This window comes from Aphelocoma coerulescens, chromosome 1 (assembly GCF_041296385.1).
Source record: "Aphelocoma coerulescens isolate FSJ_1873_10779 chromosome 1, UR_Acoe_1.0, whole genome shotgun sequence".
NCBI lineage: Eukaryota > Metazoa > Chordata > Aves > Passeriformes > Corvidae > Aphelocoma > Aphelocoma coerulescens.
This window is the reverse complement of record NC_091013.1, coordinates 114,015,288-114,033,199: the sequence shown is the minus strand read 5'-3', so window position 1 is coordinate 114,033,199 and position 17,912 is coordinate 114,015,288. Positions and strand designations below refer to the sequence as shown.

Here is a 17,912-nt window from a genome sequence, read left to right as displayed (position 1 = left end):
AAAAACAAGCATGCAATCACATCAATGCAGACTTATTTCTTTAAAATGTCATACTGTATATGATTTATTATGTTAACACTCAACCACATCATATTATTTATGTCTGTATATTTTGAAAAAAAGTGCTGCTTTGATTGACGTCACCCTTTTCTCTTAGAAATTAACAAGATAAATGCTTCAACAAAAACAATTAAAATACTCTAATATTGTCCTTAAAAGGTTTATATTCTTCTGATAAATAATCTGTCACAGCACCTTTATCTTCCATTTTACCATACCACATGATGTCGTACTCCAAATTCTCCCTTCCCCACACAAAAATAAAATCCCAGGAGAAAGTCCTTTACAGCAGACCATCATGCTTTTATGCTTCACAAATACATCAACCAGAGAGAAATACTTCTTTTGTCAAAGGTGCAAAACACAGGAGCAAAGCGAGCTCCAACTAGACTAAACTTGCGTTCTCCAGTGTAGAATCATTTCCAAGACCTGTTATGGCAACCTTTTCTTTTCATTGGAAGAGGAAATAAGCCAACGGGCTTACAGTGTTTTGTTGTCATATTTAAGAGCATGTGATTTTTCAGCTGTCAATTACACAAAAAAATTTCAGAAATAATCCAAACAGAGACTTTCACTGTGGAGCTAAAAGCATGGCAGGAATTCTCTATCATTCACGGTGACATAAGTTTGTACCTCACAAAATGCATAGACAGGAATTTAATATAAAGAATTAGTCCATTTACTGTATACACAAAACATATATCTTTTGCTTTAACACTTCTATTTTTTCTTTTTTTTTTCTTTTTTTCCTTTTTTTTATTTTTTTAGTTTTTTTTTTTTTTTTCTTTTGGCAAACCAACATAGAGAAGCAGCTCTGGAACTGCCAAATTAAAAATTGAGAATTTTTGCAACTCAATAGTACTTTTTAAGGATAGTAATCAAATGTGGTTGTAATTTAAAACCTGAGGCTGTGCACTGGTTGTTAGCTTAAAACTACCTTTCCATATAACATTGTGCTTCCATTGTATAACAAAGAAAAAATTAACAAGAACTAGAAAAGTTTGCTGCTGAACAGTGCTAGGACATACAGACAAAAAAATACTAATACATGTTATCTACTCAGAATATTGACTTGAGTCATATCTAAAGGGAAATAATGGACATTAGAAAATGCTTACTTGTGACTGACTTAGCTACTGCCAAAAAAGTTGAATATGTATCAAATAAAGTTTAACTGAATTTATTATATGCACTATATACAGATACTAAAATGCCTTGCAATTGTGCCCCATGAGTACATCAAATTTGAGTAGGCAGGTGAGTTTATGTTTAGAAAATAAATTATAAAAACATAAATTACTCAGAAAATTCTCTAATCTTTTTGATCCCAAAAGCAAGTAAAAGGGCAGGACAAATTGTTTCAAAAGAAGCTCTATTACCTAACTTTGCAGAATTTGTATAGCTATTCAGCATGTTTTCACCACTGAAACATGGCACAGTTGTCAAGGTACCACTTAAATCATAACAAAAGATAGCAAAACCAAACAAAAAATTCACTGGGCTGATCTTTTTTCCACCAAATCCAAGCATACAGGAAACTATACTGAACAGATTTCAATTTGTGTTTCCAAGGGCATATGTTTCAAAAACAAGTTGCTTTTTGAATTATAGATAGACATACAAAATATTCTTTGTAAACCTCTAATCTTAGACTTAACATTTTCTGTAAGTAAATTAGGACCTTACCTAATAGTACTTGTTATGAATTTTGTTCTATGACATACTAGTAGGGACATGATAAAAGAAAACCGGAAAAGAAAGCTGCATAACACTTAAATATGTAGAAAACTTGGATTAGGATGATGATTAACATTGTTAAGGCTGTATATTCAAGCACTGTATGTTAAGAGAGCAGTGGATATGATTTTTAGGCAATAAGAAATGTCCTGCTTTACGCATGATACTGTAATTATAGAATGATGATGTCAACAGCTGATTGTTGGCATAAACTGGCTACTTATAGCAGGTATGCGAGTTAATAAAGATAGCAGAAGATGGCAGAAATGAATTCTGAGAAATGATAGCCAGTTTTCTCCAGCAGTCAGCCTGATAAGTAAAACTCCAAGATTCTAGCTGCATCTAAATGAAATACTCTTTTTTCTCCTCTGCATTGACTTGGCTGCCTTCTGCATTGATAATGGCTGTGTCGGCATCAGGTGCATCTTCAGCTCCTTTTGCTTCATTTGTTAAATATGTTCCTGTAGGAATCAGTACAAGAGAAAAGAAAAAAAAGAAAAAAAGATTAGGGTTTGTTTTTTTTTTACTCCGCATTATAGGAAGTACATTTCAAACAATGCTGCATTTTTTTAATGAGTGAAAAATATTTTTACACAGTTTTTAGTATACGTCATGAAGGTATGCTCAACTTTCTAATTTGCTGAAGAAATATTTACACTGATACTTACACTGATAAAGGCACATATACAAACTCTAGTAGATCCACAACAAATTAAATATATATTTTAATAAAACTTCACTTTATCTAACTGCAGTAATAGGCAATATATTTTTCAGTTATAGAATAAGTGAGAAAATCTTGGTTATTTCATTAAATAGCTATCCATCAAAAACAAAGCAATTTAAAATACTTAGATATTCATAAACATGCTTTTTTTTCTCTTTTTAATGGCCACTCATTTGTATTTCTGTTTTTTCTTGATCATATCTATGCTTTAATTTTACAGAATTGTATCATAGTAGGTTCCAAGATTTATGAAATTGAGGCAGTTTTATTAACTGAACCAACTCACTTTATACTATCACAGCTATTTTTATGCTCTGGATATGAATAAAAAGAAATGTGTACAATAGCCAAATTTCCCTTTGTGAAAAGCATTACTTATGCTGGCATAAAATGCACAACTGTTCATTCAGGAAAATTAAACAAAAGAGAGACATTTTCACTGGCTCATTAAAAAAAAATCCTGATTTTCTCCCATGTAGTCCAATCAAATTGATGTTTTTATCAATTTATGTTTGCTAGGTATATGATTACCCTATCTAAAATGAGACTTACTGAATTAATACCAACACTCATCCTCTCTTTTTTTTTTTTTTTGGGGGGTGTGATTAGGGGATCAACTGAGTTTTAGCAATAGATCTGCAAGCCACACAGAGGTTAAATCTCAAGGCATGATTTTGCAACTAACTAGGTCTGAATGAAATCATAGGGAAGTCAGAAGTCAGTGTCACTCCATTCCCGTTATCTTTAGTGGCAGAGGGGACTGAAAACGAAGGGACCAGAATTATTAAGGTAAAACCACGCAATAAAATAAAGCTAGCCCCAGGAATGAACCCCTTATTCCAGTGGGATAATTGATAAACTGATGTGAAAACTCACCACCAGCTTCTAATATTATCTTTTAAATATATACTTAAAATATTAGCATAACCCATTAAAATGAAAAAGCTTGTTCATTCAATGCATATATACTCTGCTTAATTGATATGGTAGCTAAAACTGTGAGAGCACGATGAGAACGTGCAATCAAATATCAGGAGCTAAGAGCCAAAACCAAGGGCCAATCTTACCCCTTGGTCTCTCTAAATCACTGACTTGTAAGATGACCCTGTGCATTTAACTAACTCCACGTCCTTTGCCTTAGCCAGCCCACCAGAAAACTGATTAAAATTCACAGGGACTTCTCTTGCAACTGGACTGAGAATTAAGATGTTTTGTTCGAATCATTTAGCAGAGCAGGGAAGGTGAAAGGGAATGGCACCCCCAGGTGAAATCATGCCATGCTTCCAGAAGTGACTGAACTTCCACTAAATTGTCCTACCTTTATGTCTTGCCAGATATCGACCAAGGAGAATTATAGAACATAATGTTACAAAGACAACTACAGCCACTATTCCTCCTATAAGAGCGTGGTCAGGTCCGGTCTGTCCAGCCAAAGCATTTGGATCTAGAGGGAGAGACAAAAAGCAAAAGTGGTCCTACACAGACAAAAAAAGTCCGGAAAATTCACTATACCAAGTTTTATACTGATCATCCTGAAAATAGGACATTTCCCTCTTTAATATTCAGCATGGTTATTCCCACTTTTACTCCCAGTATCTTATCAACAACACAGTGCTGCTTGTATTCCCAGATTGTTAAAACCCTGAGGACATCACAGTTATGAAAAATATTACCTTATTCTTCTTTGGCAGAGGTTATTAAATGGAAAAGGTTTTTAGCTTTGTCCTCGTCATTTTACAACTGAAAACCTGGCCATAGCTATTTATAGAAAGAAAAACAAGGAAGTGAGAATTGGGGATCGGCTAGCATCAGCAGAATAGTGTCTGCATAATGCATAATTTATAGAATTGATTCTCAGTAGGGAACCCTTATATGTTCTCTTCCTCTCATTCCTAACCTCTTGCACCAGAAATAGAAAGGCAGACAAAGTGCAGACATGCCAAGTTCCTCTGCACATGGCTGAGTCTGCATGGATTTGGTCAGACGAAGTTTTCAGGCAACCTGAAAGCTCATCATTCAGACTCAAGCATCAGTCTGTGAATTCACTACAAACACTTGATTAACACCCAATGTGAGCAACATGTAATAGATATCAGAGAATCAGAGTCAGCTAGGACGGAAAAGATCTTTGAGATCATCAAGCCCAACCAATGAAGTAACACCACCTTATCAACTAAACCACGGCACTGAGTGCCACATCCAGTCACTTCTTAAACACCTCCAGCGATGGTGACTCCACCACCTCCCTGGCCAGCCCATCCCAATGCCCAGTCACTCTTTCTGTGAAGAACTTCTTCCCAATGTCCAACTTAAACCTCCTCTGGCCCAGCTTGCACTTTGGTGTTGTTAAACCTCATGTTGCATTTGGCCCATTGATCCAGCCTGTCCACGTCCCTCTGCAGAGCCCTCCTACCCCCCAACAGATCAACACTCCCCCACAACTCAGTATCATCTGCACATTTTCTAATGGCAGAGTGAATTAGCAGGTTCCTTTTCCCAACTCTGTGCAGGGCACTGGGAATACTGTCAGATTCCAACATCCTGTGCTGGTCATTTGCCTGTTCTGTTGCCCAATGCATCACAAAAGTTGCAAAGAGACAGTCATGGGAAATGGCACTACTTTGGTGTCAGTAATTCTTCAGAACTTTTTACAATGAAACAGTAACCTGTGACTGTTGACTCAACAGATAAATGCAGAAGGTAAAAATTCAATCTGAGGATCATGGTATGGTTCCTATTATAATGAAAATGCCTCTGCTATGAAGATGTTATTAGCATGTACTGTATGCTGCAATCAGTCCACTCTCACTGCTTCAAGGACTTTTCCCTTGTAGGAGCTGTTTATATTCTTCAAAGAGTTTGCAAACAACTTCTCTGCTTTGCAAAAGGGAAAGGCAGGAAAAATATTTATGCTGAGAAAAGAGGGAAAGTCTGGGAAGATAATAGAAAGGCCTCTGATAATCCTGAGGAGGTGTGATTCCCTAATACCATAATTACATTCTGCTGACCAGGATTGTTGTATGGCAGCAAGATGTATGGGTACATCTGGTATGGGGACCTCATGATGTGTAACAAGGCCAAGTGGTGCTGCTGCACCCAGGTCGGGGCAAATCCTGCTCTCAATCCAGGCTGGGGGATGAACAGATCCAGAGCAGCCTGGCTCTGACTTGGAGGTGCTGGTGGATGAGAGGCTGGACATGAGCTGGTCTTGTGCTCTTGCAGCCCAGAAAGCCAAATATGCCCTGGGCAGCAGTCAAGGGAGGGGATTCTGCCCCTCTGAGCCAGTCTTCTGAATGAACCCCATCTGGAGAACTGCATCCAGTTCTGGGCTTTCCAGCACAGGAAGGACATGGACCTGTTGGAGTGAATCCAGAGGAGGCCACCAAGTTGATGTGAGGGATGGAGCACCTCTCCCATGAGGAAAGGCTGAGAGTATTGGGATCTTTCAGCCTGGAGAAGAGACAGCTTTGGGGTGACCTAATTGTGGCCTTCCAGTACCTGGATGGGGCCTGCAAGAAAGATGGAGAGGCACTATTTAAAAGGGTATGTAATGGCAGGACAAGGGGAAACGGCTTCAAACTGAGAGTAGGTTTAGATTAGATTTTAGGAAGAAATTTTTCACTGTGAGGGTGGTGAGGTGCTGGCACAGGTTGCTCAGAGAAGTTGTGGCTGCCCCATCCCTGGAAGTGCTCAAGGCCAGGATAGATGGAGTTCTGAGAAACCTGGTCTCAGTGGAAGGTGTCCCTGTCCATGGAATGAGATGATCTCCATGGTCCCTTCCAGCTCAAGCCATTCTATGATTCCAAGATCTACAAACACACAAGTATATAAATATAACGTTACATAGGTGAAATAAAAGAATCCTGTTTTCCCCTCCTTTTGCAAACTGTGAGGCATTCTGCAACTACACTTTCAGGCTCGCTGGAGCACAGAGTGGTATGGCCACCGTTACAGATTCAGTTCTGCTCTTAACAGTCACTGGAATCATCAGGCATGACTTTGTCAATTACTGCTGGCTTTCCGAGCTCCCACACCTTTCTCTTCTGGCTGCCATGAGGACTTTGGGGAACGCGGCCATAGCATTTCTGTGGACATGATGGCAAATAGTAGCTATTAGGCCTCAAAAAAGGTAGAAACACCTTATAAAGTCATCTATCCTGCATCCTCTTCCACCTCCACATCCTCCTGGCATGCTGCTGCTGGTGGTAGCACCACCCTGAGTACACATAATCAGTCCAGCAGGACATTGGCTCCATTTTGGTCATTAAATCTGACCCCAAATCCTCTGCACCAGCAACTTAACAGGGCAAAGCAAGACTACTGAAGCATTGCCTTCCCAAAGCAAGAGCTTGGAGCATTCAGCCTTCCTCTGCCCTGCCTTGCAGGGGCTTTGTTTTCTGAGTGGAGCAAGGAAGAGGTGGCGGCTCGCTTGAGAAGATGGAAGGTGACAGCTTGCTGCAGGAATGTCAGTCTGCTTGAGCCATCTAGGAAATTCCTCCTTTTGCAGTGCCTGTGGCAATGTTGAGTAAAGGTCCTTCCTGCAGCAAAAGGGCAGGACCCATTTGGACTCTGAGGACCACTCATGTCCCCAAGGCTTGTGTGTGACCTGCAGGAGATGCTCTGGGACAGGAGGAGCATGAACGTGTTTTCCCACTAAAAACTGTCTCCTGCTGCTATGGTGCCAGTAACACTGAAGAATAAACTGAGATATATTAAGGGATGGTATACTTCCTGATGCAGAGTATAATCCAGAGAAGGGTTAGCACAGAACTTTATCTAGAGGCATTTTTGAAAAGCTGACTGAAGTGCACAGCCTTAGCTCAATAGCCAGACTTACAACGCATGTCCTCTGTGAGCTTTAATAAACATTACAGATAAAAATCCTCACAATACACTGAGATAAATGTGCCTCTGTGCTTTTATCCTCAGGTGATTTCCTACATAGAGTGGCTCACTCCTCCTCTGACATACCTGATGTGACTACATGAAGTGACCTAAAGCCAGCCTAAATACAAGGTTTCCACCAATTAGTGTGGATTAATGAGATTCTAATATTGCTATAGGCTGGATTTTGTTAACGTTAAAATTAATGTAGGTATTCATTGGATTGCAAAAATAGTAGTGTATTTTTTGCTCTAATCTCAACCTCGCTATCAAAACCAGATTATATTGGTTGGGACTGCTAAAGAAGTTTGTCCAGAAAAAAAAACTTATACATAACCTATTACTATTATATTACCAGTGAACAATTCCTTTGTTAAAAAGGAAAAAGGAAAGGAACTAGAGAAAGGAAAAGATGGAAGTGAAGGAAATAAAGATTTTTAAAAGTGGCCAATATTTTCTTGGGAAAAAAGCCTTTTTTCCATCTCAAAATGAAAATCTGTACAACATAAACAACATTCTGAAAAGGAAGCATACCTCATGAATAGTCTCCTCATAGAAAAATAATGTTAGCATTAAATATAAATATGCTCTACATTATGCATACAGAGTAATGCACTATACTTTTGCCTTTCATGAAATGACCTAAGCCCCATGAGTGAATTATAGATCTGGGGCTTTCTATCGTGGTATAAATAATTACTATTTCAAAATGTGCCTGAGCAGTATCTGAAAGATAGAAATACAGGGATTTGGAAACTATGCTTTTTTGTATTTTAGGTATTTATACAGTGAACATGCACAATCATTCGAATGTTCTGGGCACAAGTGTTAGCAACTGCCATTAAAGTTCCTGAAAGTGCAACATGTGAGCACTCCACAGTTTACTTTCCAAAAAACAGAATACTATTTGGATTATTTTTAGATTCACGTTATAAGCTTCATGGGCTTTACCAAGTAAATCCTACCCTGCCATAAACACAACTCCAGCAAATGAAATCTTAAGTATGCAACTGTGCAATAAATACTCATAATCTGGCTGTTTACATTAAAAAAAAAAAATAGATTATGCTGTTAATGTTTTAATACATACTGGTTTTTACTGCATGAGCACAGGCAGCTAAAGTAGTCATGGCCTGAAACAGTGAAATTACAATTTTGCAATCAGACTAGATCTTCAGAGATCAGTTCTTTTTTCTGTTTATTTTGTCCTTTGATGAAACTACGAAAACCTGATAAAAACATAATGACACAAAACCTCAAAGTTCTCTTGTATTTGCTCTTTGTTTCCAAATTTTGAAAGCCTCTTTAAAATACTGATTGCCAATGCTGTGAAAATGTACCCATTTGCAACTTTTGGGATTTCCCTGTTACTGTTTGTTCACAAACAGTGAATACACCTAAATGAAGTAACACACAAATGAAATAACACTCTTAAAATGACTAAGAGGAAAAGAAATGTCTCATTTGTTAAAAGATGAAATGCATCAGACAAACCTTAGACCTAATAAATAAGTAGATAAGTGCTTTTTATGACCTGCTGACAATGTTCCAGTGCAGAGTATTTTAATATGAAATCACACTTTAGTTAAGCAGAGAAATTTTGGAATAGTTTTTCATGCTTTTGCATAAAGTGTATGCTAATTATTCATCTAATTTCAGTTTCTTCATGCATAAGTTTCCTTCTTATTTATGCAGAGTCGACTTGACTGAGCAGGCTGCAGGAAAGGGTCAGATAACCCTTTCCTGAGCAAAGGCAAAACAAGCCCATTTGTGAATGCTGAAATGGCATATTTTGGGGAATATGTGCTCAAGCAACTCCCTGTATTGCATGTATGTTTGGCTCATATGCTGAAGTTTTTAAATAAAATCACTCTGAGCAGGAGATGACTTAAGTTTTGAGGCATCCAAAATAATAATTTGGTTTGGCCGTTTCTACTATACGAAAAATTGGAAATATCCTAATTTGCTGTGGAGCTTAAACATTATTTACAAAATGAAGAGTTATTAGTATATGCATTACTCATAAATTACTGTTCCTTAAGGCTGGGAAAAGAAAGGGATGTCCCATTTCTCACAGATGTACTGAAACCACCAGCCTACAGTCACTTTTACTGATTTCATGAATAATCAAATGCTGCGGCAAAGTAGAATTGCTCCAATAAAGGATCCTGGGTCATGGCTCCATGTTAAAATTTATATGGCAGAATAATCGCTTCAAATGACTCCTGATTCTTCCCCCATATTCAGGGACTTGTTATAACCCCCAGTACAACTCAACAATATTTCATACTTTTGCAAAAGCTATTGTTTTAAGGGCTTTTCTCAAATCAGATCAGTAAAGCAATGTGCATTTTAGGGTGGGAAAACTCCAAAAGTACAAAAATTAAATAACTATCTCTGTCTTATTTAAAAAGCTTTTGAATTGGTGCAGATGAGATTGACAATGAGTGGTGGGAGACCGTGAAGACTTCTGGAGAAAATCTAACAAGCACCCTTGAATCATGAGACATCTAAACCTGCACTGCTTCGAAGTGTCCTAACCAGCAGAGAGCAAACTGCAGAAAGTACAGAGAGCAAGTAGTGTGAGATCTTCTGAAGTCCATCAGTGAATGTAAGTTACATTAGAAATATTTCCCATTGAATTTTTTCTTCATATCAGCTTAATTTCCCAAGGAGAGCTTGTGTGATTATGCTTTTTCACTCTGTTCAATTACTTACCAACTGTGGATCCGTTGCAACAAGTTTTAAGAGACAGTAAAGAACTTAAGATCCTTGTTTTCTTATAACTAACCTGAGAGGATGGGTTGCAGCAGGAGCTCAGAGCTCATTAATACCAGAGAATGTGTAGGAAGGATGCCTTTATAAAAGCCCTAATAGAGACAAAAGCTTCTGTCAAAATCTCTGCCCAAGAATCAATTTTTCGTTAGAGGTTTCTCTCCATTGCAAATACTTTGGTGTCCAGTATGGCACAGCTCCTGTTTGAAGCTTTTCACATGGTTAGGTGGCATTTATAACCTCTGAGCCTTTGCCACCTCACTTTTTTCTCCTTTTTCCAAAACCCACCCTTTGTGCTTCTCTTCCTTCTTGTCTCATAACCTGGTCAGGTCACACTGCAATATTTCTATAATTCAGTTAAAAAGCCATGAGGCACAATCTCATGGAAAGCAGAGAAGATTTCTTTCTGCAGCTTATGGCACAAACTTGGGTTTTAAAATGTATTCAAACTAATGTCATTTCCAAGATTTAGCCATAGGGTTCGTAAAATATTTAATTGTCCCAGCAATGCAAGTTTGGGGGAAAAAAAGTAGAACTTAAAACAAACAAGCTAAAAAACCCCAGCAGCAAAAAAACAAAGCCCAAAACCTCAAAACAGAACCTCAATGATCTGGTCTTACATCAGTAGGAAAAAAGACTAAAGTGGCACTTGTCTCACAATACGGATAGAAGGTTATACTGAAGTGATAGCTAACAAGGTATTTGCCTTAGGAAAAGTGGCAGTAGTGCTGCCTGTGATAAATGCTGGTAAGCAGAATTTACCCATTTTAGCATCTTAATTTGGGCACCCCACAGTTCAATTTCCCTTGCCTGGCCTGGAAGGCTGAAACAGATATTTTTAATCTCTTTTTGTAATATACTACTAACCACTAAAATACATGTATGCCAAACTTGTGAAACTATTGTTAAGGGGGGAAAAGAAACTTTCTGCACCTTCATTTAAATTGCAAAGAGTAGCTGCCCAAAGGGGCTGGTTGTGAAATTCTTTGAAAATGTGTTTTGTTATTAAGCAATTCCGAACTTAAAATATGTGACAAGCTTCTTTATCCTTCAGTGCCTGAAGCAAAGAAGAACAAAACAGTGTACTAATATATAGCATATATAAACTGCTATTTTAATAGTAGAACATCATCAACCATAGTGAAGACAGGCAGAAAAAAATACTTCTAAACCTTCAAAAGAATTGATAGCCTTTTCTTCCCGTGCTACTGCAGTAGCACATTTGGCCCATTTTGCCTCTAAGTGTTTTTTTTTCACAGTACTGAATTTTATATACATTCCTATTAAGAAGAGCCTACGTCCCAGAAGGACAGAAGTCCCACACTAATGTTTCAGCAGCTGAAACTACAGCTCCTTTTGAAGAGCTTGTGCTGTTCTCATGAAGCCAACACTTCTTTCAGCAGAGGGAAAAATGCAAAGTCTTCTGATGCGTATTTGTGAGTAGGCAGCCCTTGTCAAAGTGAATAAAAGCATTACCCATACCTATTTATTTTGTAAATGTATTTTTTTAAAATGCTTAGAAGAGAGCTGTCTACCTACAATGTTAAGATGAAAAGTCAAACAATATTTTTCTGGATCCTTAGAACCTCGTTCCATATTTTGTGCCTGTGTCATTGACACATTGTTTTTTAAGATTTCTTTTTTTTCCCTTTCTTTTTTTTTTTTCCCTTAGTTCTGCTTTAAAAGCTCCAGTTTCCTGAAGGAAACAGTTCCTCTAATTAGAGCACATAAAAGACCTTTCTTATTGACAACATTATATTTTTGGCTGTCAATAAACTCATTAATTGCCTCAGACTTTGTCTTAGGAAAAAAGAAATGAGATCTGCAACTTTTTGCCTTCATCTTATGTTCTGTAGAGGATAATTAAGTCAATTCTGGATTTGAAGAAATACTTGCAGCCCATCCAGCTATAACTTCTGTCTACTGAAACAGGAAGCTGTAGGAAAAGAGACAACTGGCATAGATGACACGAGAATTTCCCTGTTAAGTTGAATGAGTCAACTGTACCAGCATTTTAATTTTCATTTTCCTGTGAAGTTCCAGAATGCTCAGTGCCTTCACTGCAGTAAAAAACAAACAAACAAACAAACAAACAAACAAAAAATAAACTTTGGAAACATCCACCTACTAGATACTTAAGGAAAAAAAAAAGAAAAAAGAAGACCCTATATCTACCTAGAAAAATGAGATTCATGACTTCTTACTTTGGGAGAAAAAACACATTTCATAAGTGTCATCTTTCTTTTGATGACTTTCCATCAATTAATATAGGAAGATCCCTGCTCTTGCTTTTCGCCAAAAAAGGCCAGAGACCAGATGGAGTAGGTGTGCACCCAACTCCTTTTCCTGCCACCAGAAGTTAATCATCTATATAAATATTAAACCATTCTCTCATTAATACAGAAACTGGAGATGCCAGTTTCTTCTCCCTTTCTTAGAGTACCTTTAATCTGTGGCTTTTGGTCGCTTCCCACAGACTTTGATTTGCTGGAGAAAACATGACCAGGACTGTGTGGGAAGGGAGTGTGGCACCTGTGCTCCAGGGAGTTAGCTGAGCTTGGGCATCTGCTGCTGGCTGCCATCACAGGGGCTGGCGCCAGACTCAGATGGTCTCTGGCAGTCTTATCTTTCACATATCAAGACAAAGCAACTCATTATCACCACAGCAGACATTATGAATTATGGGGAGATTGCTGAGTGAGAGATCGCTCAAAGCATTAAAGTGATGGCTCAAAGCTTCCTCCCCCAACTTGAGGAAGCCCCAAGAGCTTAAGCCTACTGGAAAGTAGCATCAATATTTCCACTGTGGCATCTTTGCCACCTTGTTTTCATGCTATCTGTTACATGAATGCCCTCACTGATTGCTTTGCAGAGCTAATCAGTATCGCTGCAGAGCTCAAATAAATACCACCTCAAGTAAGCAGGGGAAGAAAGACACACTTTCAGTTCAGAAGTGGCATGAAACAAATGGATGGGGAGGATCAGTGGAGAGAGAGACAAAGCTGTTCCCAATGGCAGAAGCTGGGGAGGTGGAGGTTTCCTCACCAGTAAGGCAGAGCCACACACAAAAAGTTAGTTGAAAACAGGTAGAGCTGGGTAAAGATCAGAGAGTCAGCAACAGGTTCACAGTTGTACAAGCTACATTGTACTGAATATGTTCATGAGAGTTTTAAAACCAAGAAAGGCAGATTTGATTTAATTGAAGAACATCTCTAATTAAAACTTAGTTCTGTGGTGGAAGAAAACCTATTGTTCAAATGAATTCTTTATGCTTGTCATACTAATTTTTTCTTACCAAATCAGATTAGAGTAATAATAAGCTTATAATGACATCAAAACACCCCAGTAAACCAGCCACTTACAGCCAGAATCTGACACCTTATTCAGGCTGAACAGCAATTTAATCTGTCATGGGACTACTCAGTGTGAGTAACTGTAACAGAAGAGCCTCTTTGGCAGTTAATAGTATATTTTATATGTCAGTGTATCTCCAGAAGATTAGCCAGGCATACTTGTGGTTGGGGTAGTAACTGATCCAAAAGAGGATGTTGACTGATCCAGCTCATCTCAGAAAGAGAGATGTGAGAGACATTAGCAGAGATAGCCTCTTGTAATGCACAGAGTAACAGGAATGAGGAGTAAATTATTGATAAGGTCAGCACCACCGTTAATATCTGAGGCATCTTCTATAGCTGCTCTAATTGGGGCACAAAACCTTATGTAAAGTCTTTGTGACAATGGCAACATCCATTTGTGAAGTTCCTTGTCCAAGAGACAAATCTACCTTCAATTAGTTTGAATTTTTGCCGGTGGTTTAACTGAATGCTATCCATTCTTTATGCCAACCCTGTACTAATGGAAACAACAACATTTTCCCCTTTTAATAATGACATGCTTGATGGAATTCAATATCTTAACCAAATCCTCCTCTGAGAACATTAAGACTGTTGTTTTCAGATGCCTTTAAGTTAAATACCATCCAGCTATTAGTAAGAGATTGTTTGCTCTTAAAGCCATCGATTGGTAATGGGCTTGCTAAGAATAACATTGATCTTTGCTTTCCTAAAGGCTTTCTGTATTCATAAAAAAAATAAAGTTACACAGTCTTTGGTTTATGGGCCTATTTTCTTTTTTTTTTTTTTTTAAACTTGGCAACATGCATTAATTTCCAGCAGCATGATCTCCACTGTCAGCACCACTAGCTGCAACACACCCAAATTCTACTGAGAGGGTCACATCCCCACCAGTTAGCGACTGACAGATTCATTTCCTACCTTCTCCTGAGACAGCAACGAGGACTGAGAAACCAGAGGTCCACTGTAATTACTATGTATATTTCAGATTAAATAAATGTGATAAAAGCCTCCATCTGGCTGTTGATCAAACGTGCAGAGGCAGGCTGATTTCCAGTGACATATTACAATATGTCTCTTGTAACAGTCCCTAATGCCAGCCTGTAAATTACTTACATTTGGGATTACTTGACTACGGCAGACAGAAATATTACTCACTGCTAAAGTGCTGCCTACTGGGAGCATGGGAGATGTGGTCTAATCTTAAAGTTGTTAAGCAAGGCATTAAGAAATAATGGGGCCATGTTTATTTTACTAAATGCCGATTGTGCTCACACTGTTTGAAGATGGCAGACCCAATTTAATAGCAGCCTGAGCTTGTTCCAGATGCTGGCAAGCTGTAGAAAGTCTAACACTGGGGAAATAAGTATCAGTAGTGCTCTTGAGGAGAACTTTAAAAATCAGAAAAATCCTGCAAAATACGTCAATAGTTTCAAATTATACACTGTCTGTAAAAAAAAACAACAACAAAAAAAAATAAAGCAGTTCAAGGCCTACCATTAAAAAAATATTCCAACCAAACACCTCAAAAAAAAATACAAATTTCAAGAAAAAAATAGAAAATTATGCTGCCATTTCACCATTTACTTTAAAGCCCTCCTTGCAGTGGTGGCTGCAACATGTGGACAGTCAAAATTTAGTACATTACTGAAGGTCTTTTTAAAACTTAGGGTAAGACAGAAATGCTGGGGAAAAATGTCTGGGGGATATTCACAGAGCAACTAATTGTGGTTTGAGGCCTTTCTTATGATTTGCAGTTTATTGAGCTTTATAGCTCTCAGATTAAAAACAAAATTAATTCAAAATTGAGAAAAAAAGCCCAGGCAAATATCATCTACTAGCCAAACGATGGATATTTCTGGTCCACCCTATTACATTGTTGTGGTTCTTATAGCACATTCATTCTGTCCAAAAAGTGTACCAGGATACTCTGTGTAAATCACACACATGATTTACGTGCTGACCATCAAAAAGTTTTGGCCTTGTAAATTCTTGCTCTGAAGCTGAGCAGAAAGCCCATGCTGCTCTACAGCTCTTAAAAGGACAGCATCTTTGTATTGCAGTGGTTAAAATTTGTTTCCACCTAGACATGGGTCTGGAAAAAAGTTCTGGGAAGCATTATGAGCCTAAGAAAGATCTAGAAATATTCTGCTCATCCATCTCCTATGAGATTGCTTCAACAAGTAATTTTCCTTTCTTTGCCTTCTCAGTTCTTATTCTGTTATAACTGCATGAGATTTGCCATATAAACCCTTCACCTTAAATTGTCTCATCAGCCTGCATCACTTAGCATCCACTCTTACTTAACTGAAGTGGTTCATTAAAAGACATTTCCTTTTAAAAGACCTCTAAGAACTTAGTCCTCTCTTTAGGAAGTCAAGAAGACAAATTGTGAAAGTAGCAAACAATGTTCTAAACAAATCTGGAATTAACACAACTCTTCCAAATGCCACTGCTGAGCAACTTTTCTTTATTTCTTTCCTTCTTCCCTTCCTTCCTAGTAAGTCTGTTGCCTTGGCATTATAGCCATGTAAGGGACATGATGTTTCTCTCTGAAGTATTCTGAATGGTGAAACTGATTAAAAATAAAGATGTCCTTCAAAAACATGATTTTGATCACTATGACACCCTCTTTGATGCAGAAGCTTCTGTTAGTCAGTGAAATTTTGGCTATGACTATCTAACCAGCATCTCTAACAATACCATTCCTGACATGCAAGCATTAGACACTGCATTCAGCTGAAAACCAGAGATTGTTTCTGAGAGCTGTGAAGCCATGTGTGGATATTTCAAGGGTGCTATAGCCCTTAATTCAGTAAAACATATAAGCATGCAACAAATTGACTTAATCATGTGATTAAGTGCTTCTGTTGATTTGGAGCTGGGCTGTTAGATCCCAGCTCCAGTTTACAAGACTCTGGCTACCAGGGGAGACAAAGGCAAGTTAAAGAAGCAGCTAGGAATCCGTTAGCTGTGAGAAGCAGAGTTTTTAGCCTTCCTTGCCTTCTGGAAACCTTTAGCAGGCTGCTCCTCCTCCCATAGAGGTGAGATTCATGAATTCAGAGCCCACTGTGACAGCTTCTCTCTGACACCAGCATGTCTGGGTCTGGCGCCAGCGGCAGCAGTGAGCCCACGGCGCTGGGCAGAGCATAATCACAGAGTCCCCCTCGCTGGGAGCAGCCTTTCATCAAAGTCCTGCTCCCATCACCTGGGCCAGGGAGGCAGCGTGGGGCCTGTTCCTTCAATATCCATTTTGATACTTAAGGTGGAAAGGGGTTTTTTGCACCTTGTGGTTGAGCAAAATCATAAAACCGTGTGCTTGCTGTGCTTAGTCTGCTCACAGCGACACGTAAGGCCCAGAGGTTGGGAAGGTGTCCTCCAGGATGTCATGCTGGTGGCACCCATTGAGAGGCAGGTTTTTCCAGGGAATAAGCATGGAAAATCAGATTTAAATCCCTGCCATTCAACAAATGCCTTGACGTGCATTTTGGCAAAGTGTTCTCTTTATCTGAGCCTCAGTTCCTCTAGAACAAAGTGAGGCTCAGGAGCAATGTATTACCTTGGCTCATAGAAGGAATTATAAAAGAATGATTTTAGATATCCCAGTAGTACTAGTAAGGCAGGCACTTTACCTGCCTTTACACACAATACTCTATGTAACAGTATTTTAAAACATTTGAAATGGACTTCTGTGGGTTTCATTTTTACTAAGCTTTCCATTGGATATACATATACATACACATATATATATTTTTTTTTGTATAAAAAGAAACTGAGTATCTATTATAATGAATTTGCATAATGAAGAAATTAAATCTGGATGCTTTTATTTCAGAGAGATGAGACTGAACAAGACAGCCATACGCAGCTACGCCACTGGAAGTAATTCACACCGGGTAATTCATGAAGATAAAAATAAACAGAAATATGGGAATAAGCCAGAAATAGGATGAATCTGCTTCCAGTTTATGGAAACAAACAGAGAAGTATTAGGGATGCTGTTAAACATTGTTAAACAGGTCAACACGAACCCTTGGGTTCATAAATAACCTTGAATTTAATAGGAAAAGATGTTCCATTTTAATAATAGAATCATTGAAGATGTATGTCAGCTGATACAAGAAGGTACCAGAGAATTATTGTTTTAAAAATGAACAGCTATACTCTCCTGGCTTCAGTTTACTTTTTCATCCCAGTAATGTCTACTTTCCCACAAGTGATAATAATTTATGCATTACAATTAAACTTAGAAAATTATGATTAAAACTTCTTTATATTAAGTTACACGAAGTACCTAAAATCTCGGAGGAGCAATTAAATATTAAATGCTTTATTTGTATGCTAATCAAATGCAACAATACAGTTTGGAACTTTAA

At 38.2% G+C, this 17,912-nt stretch overlaps 1 protein-coding gene across 19 annotated transcripts in view; it reads right to left on the bottom strand.

The window, feature by feature from the left end:
• Window positions 1–342: 342 nt before the first annotated feature.
• Window positions 343–17,912, bottom strand: part of CADM2 (cell adhesion molecule 2) — a 589,213-nt gene continuing 571,643 nt past the window's right edge. For all 19 annotated transcript variants that reach the window (XM_069024966.1, XM_069024958.1, XM_069025004.1 and 16 more), the window contains 2 exons: window positions 3,843–3,968; window positions 343–2,258 (listed from right to left, as the gene is read on the bottom strand). In XM_069024966.1, the coding sequence (XP_068881067.1) occupies window positions 2,140–2,258; window positions 3,843–3,968 (245 nt within the window). In that variant the 3' untranslated portion in view covers window positions 343–2,139. The remainder of the gene's footprint in view (window positions 2,259–3,842; window positions 3,969–17,912) is intronic.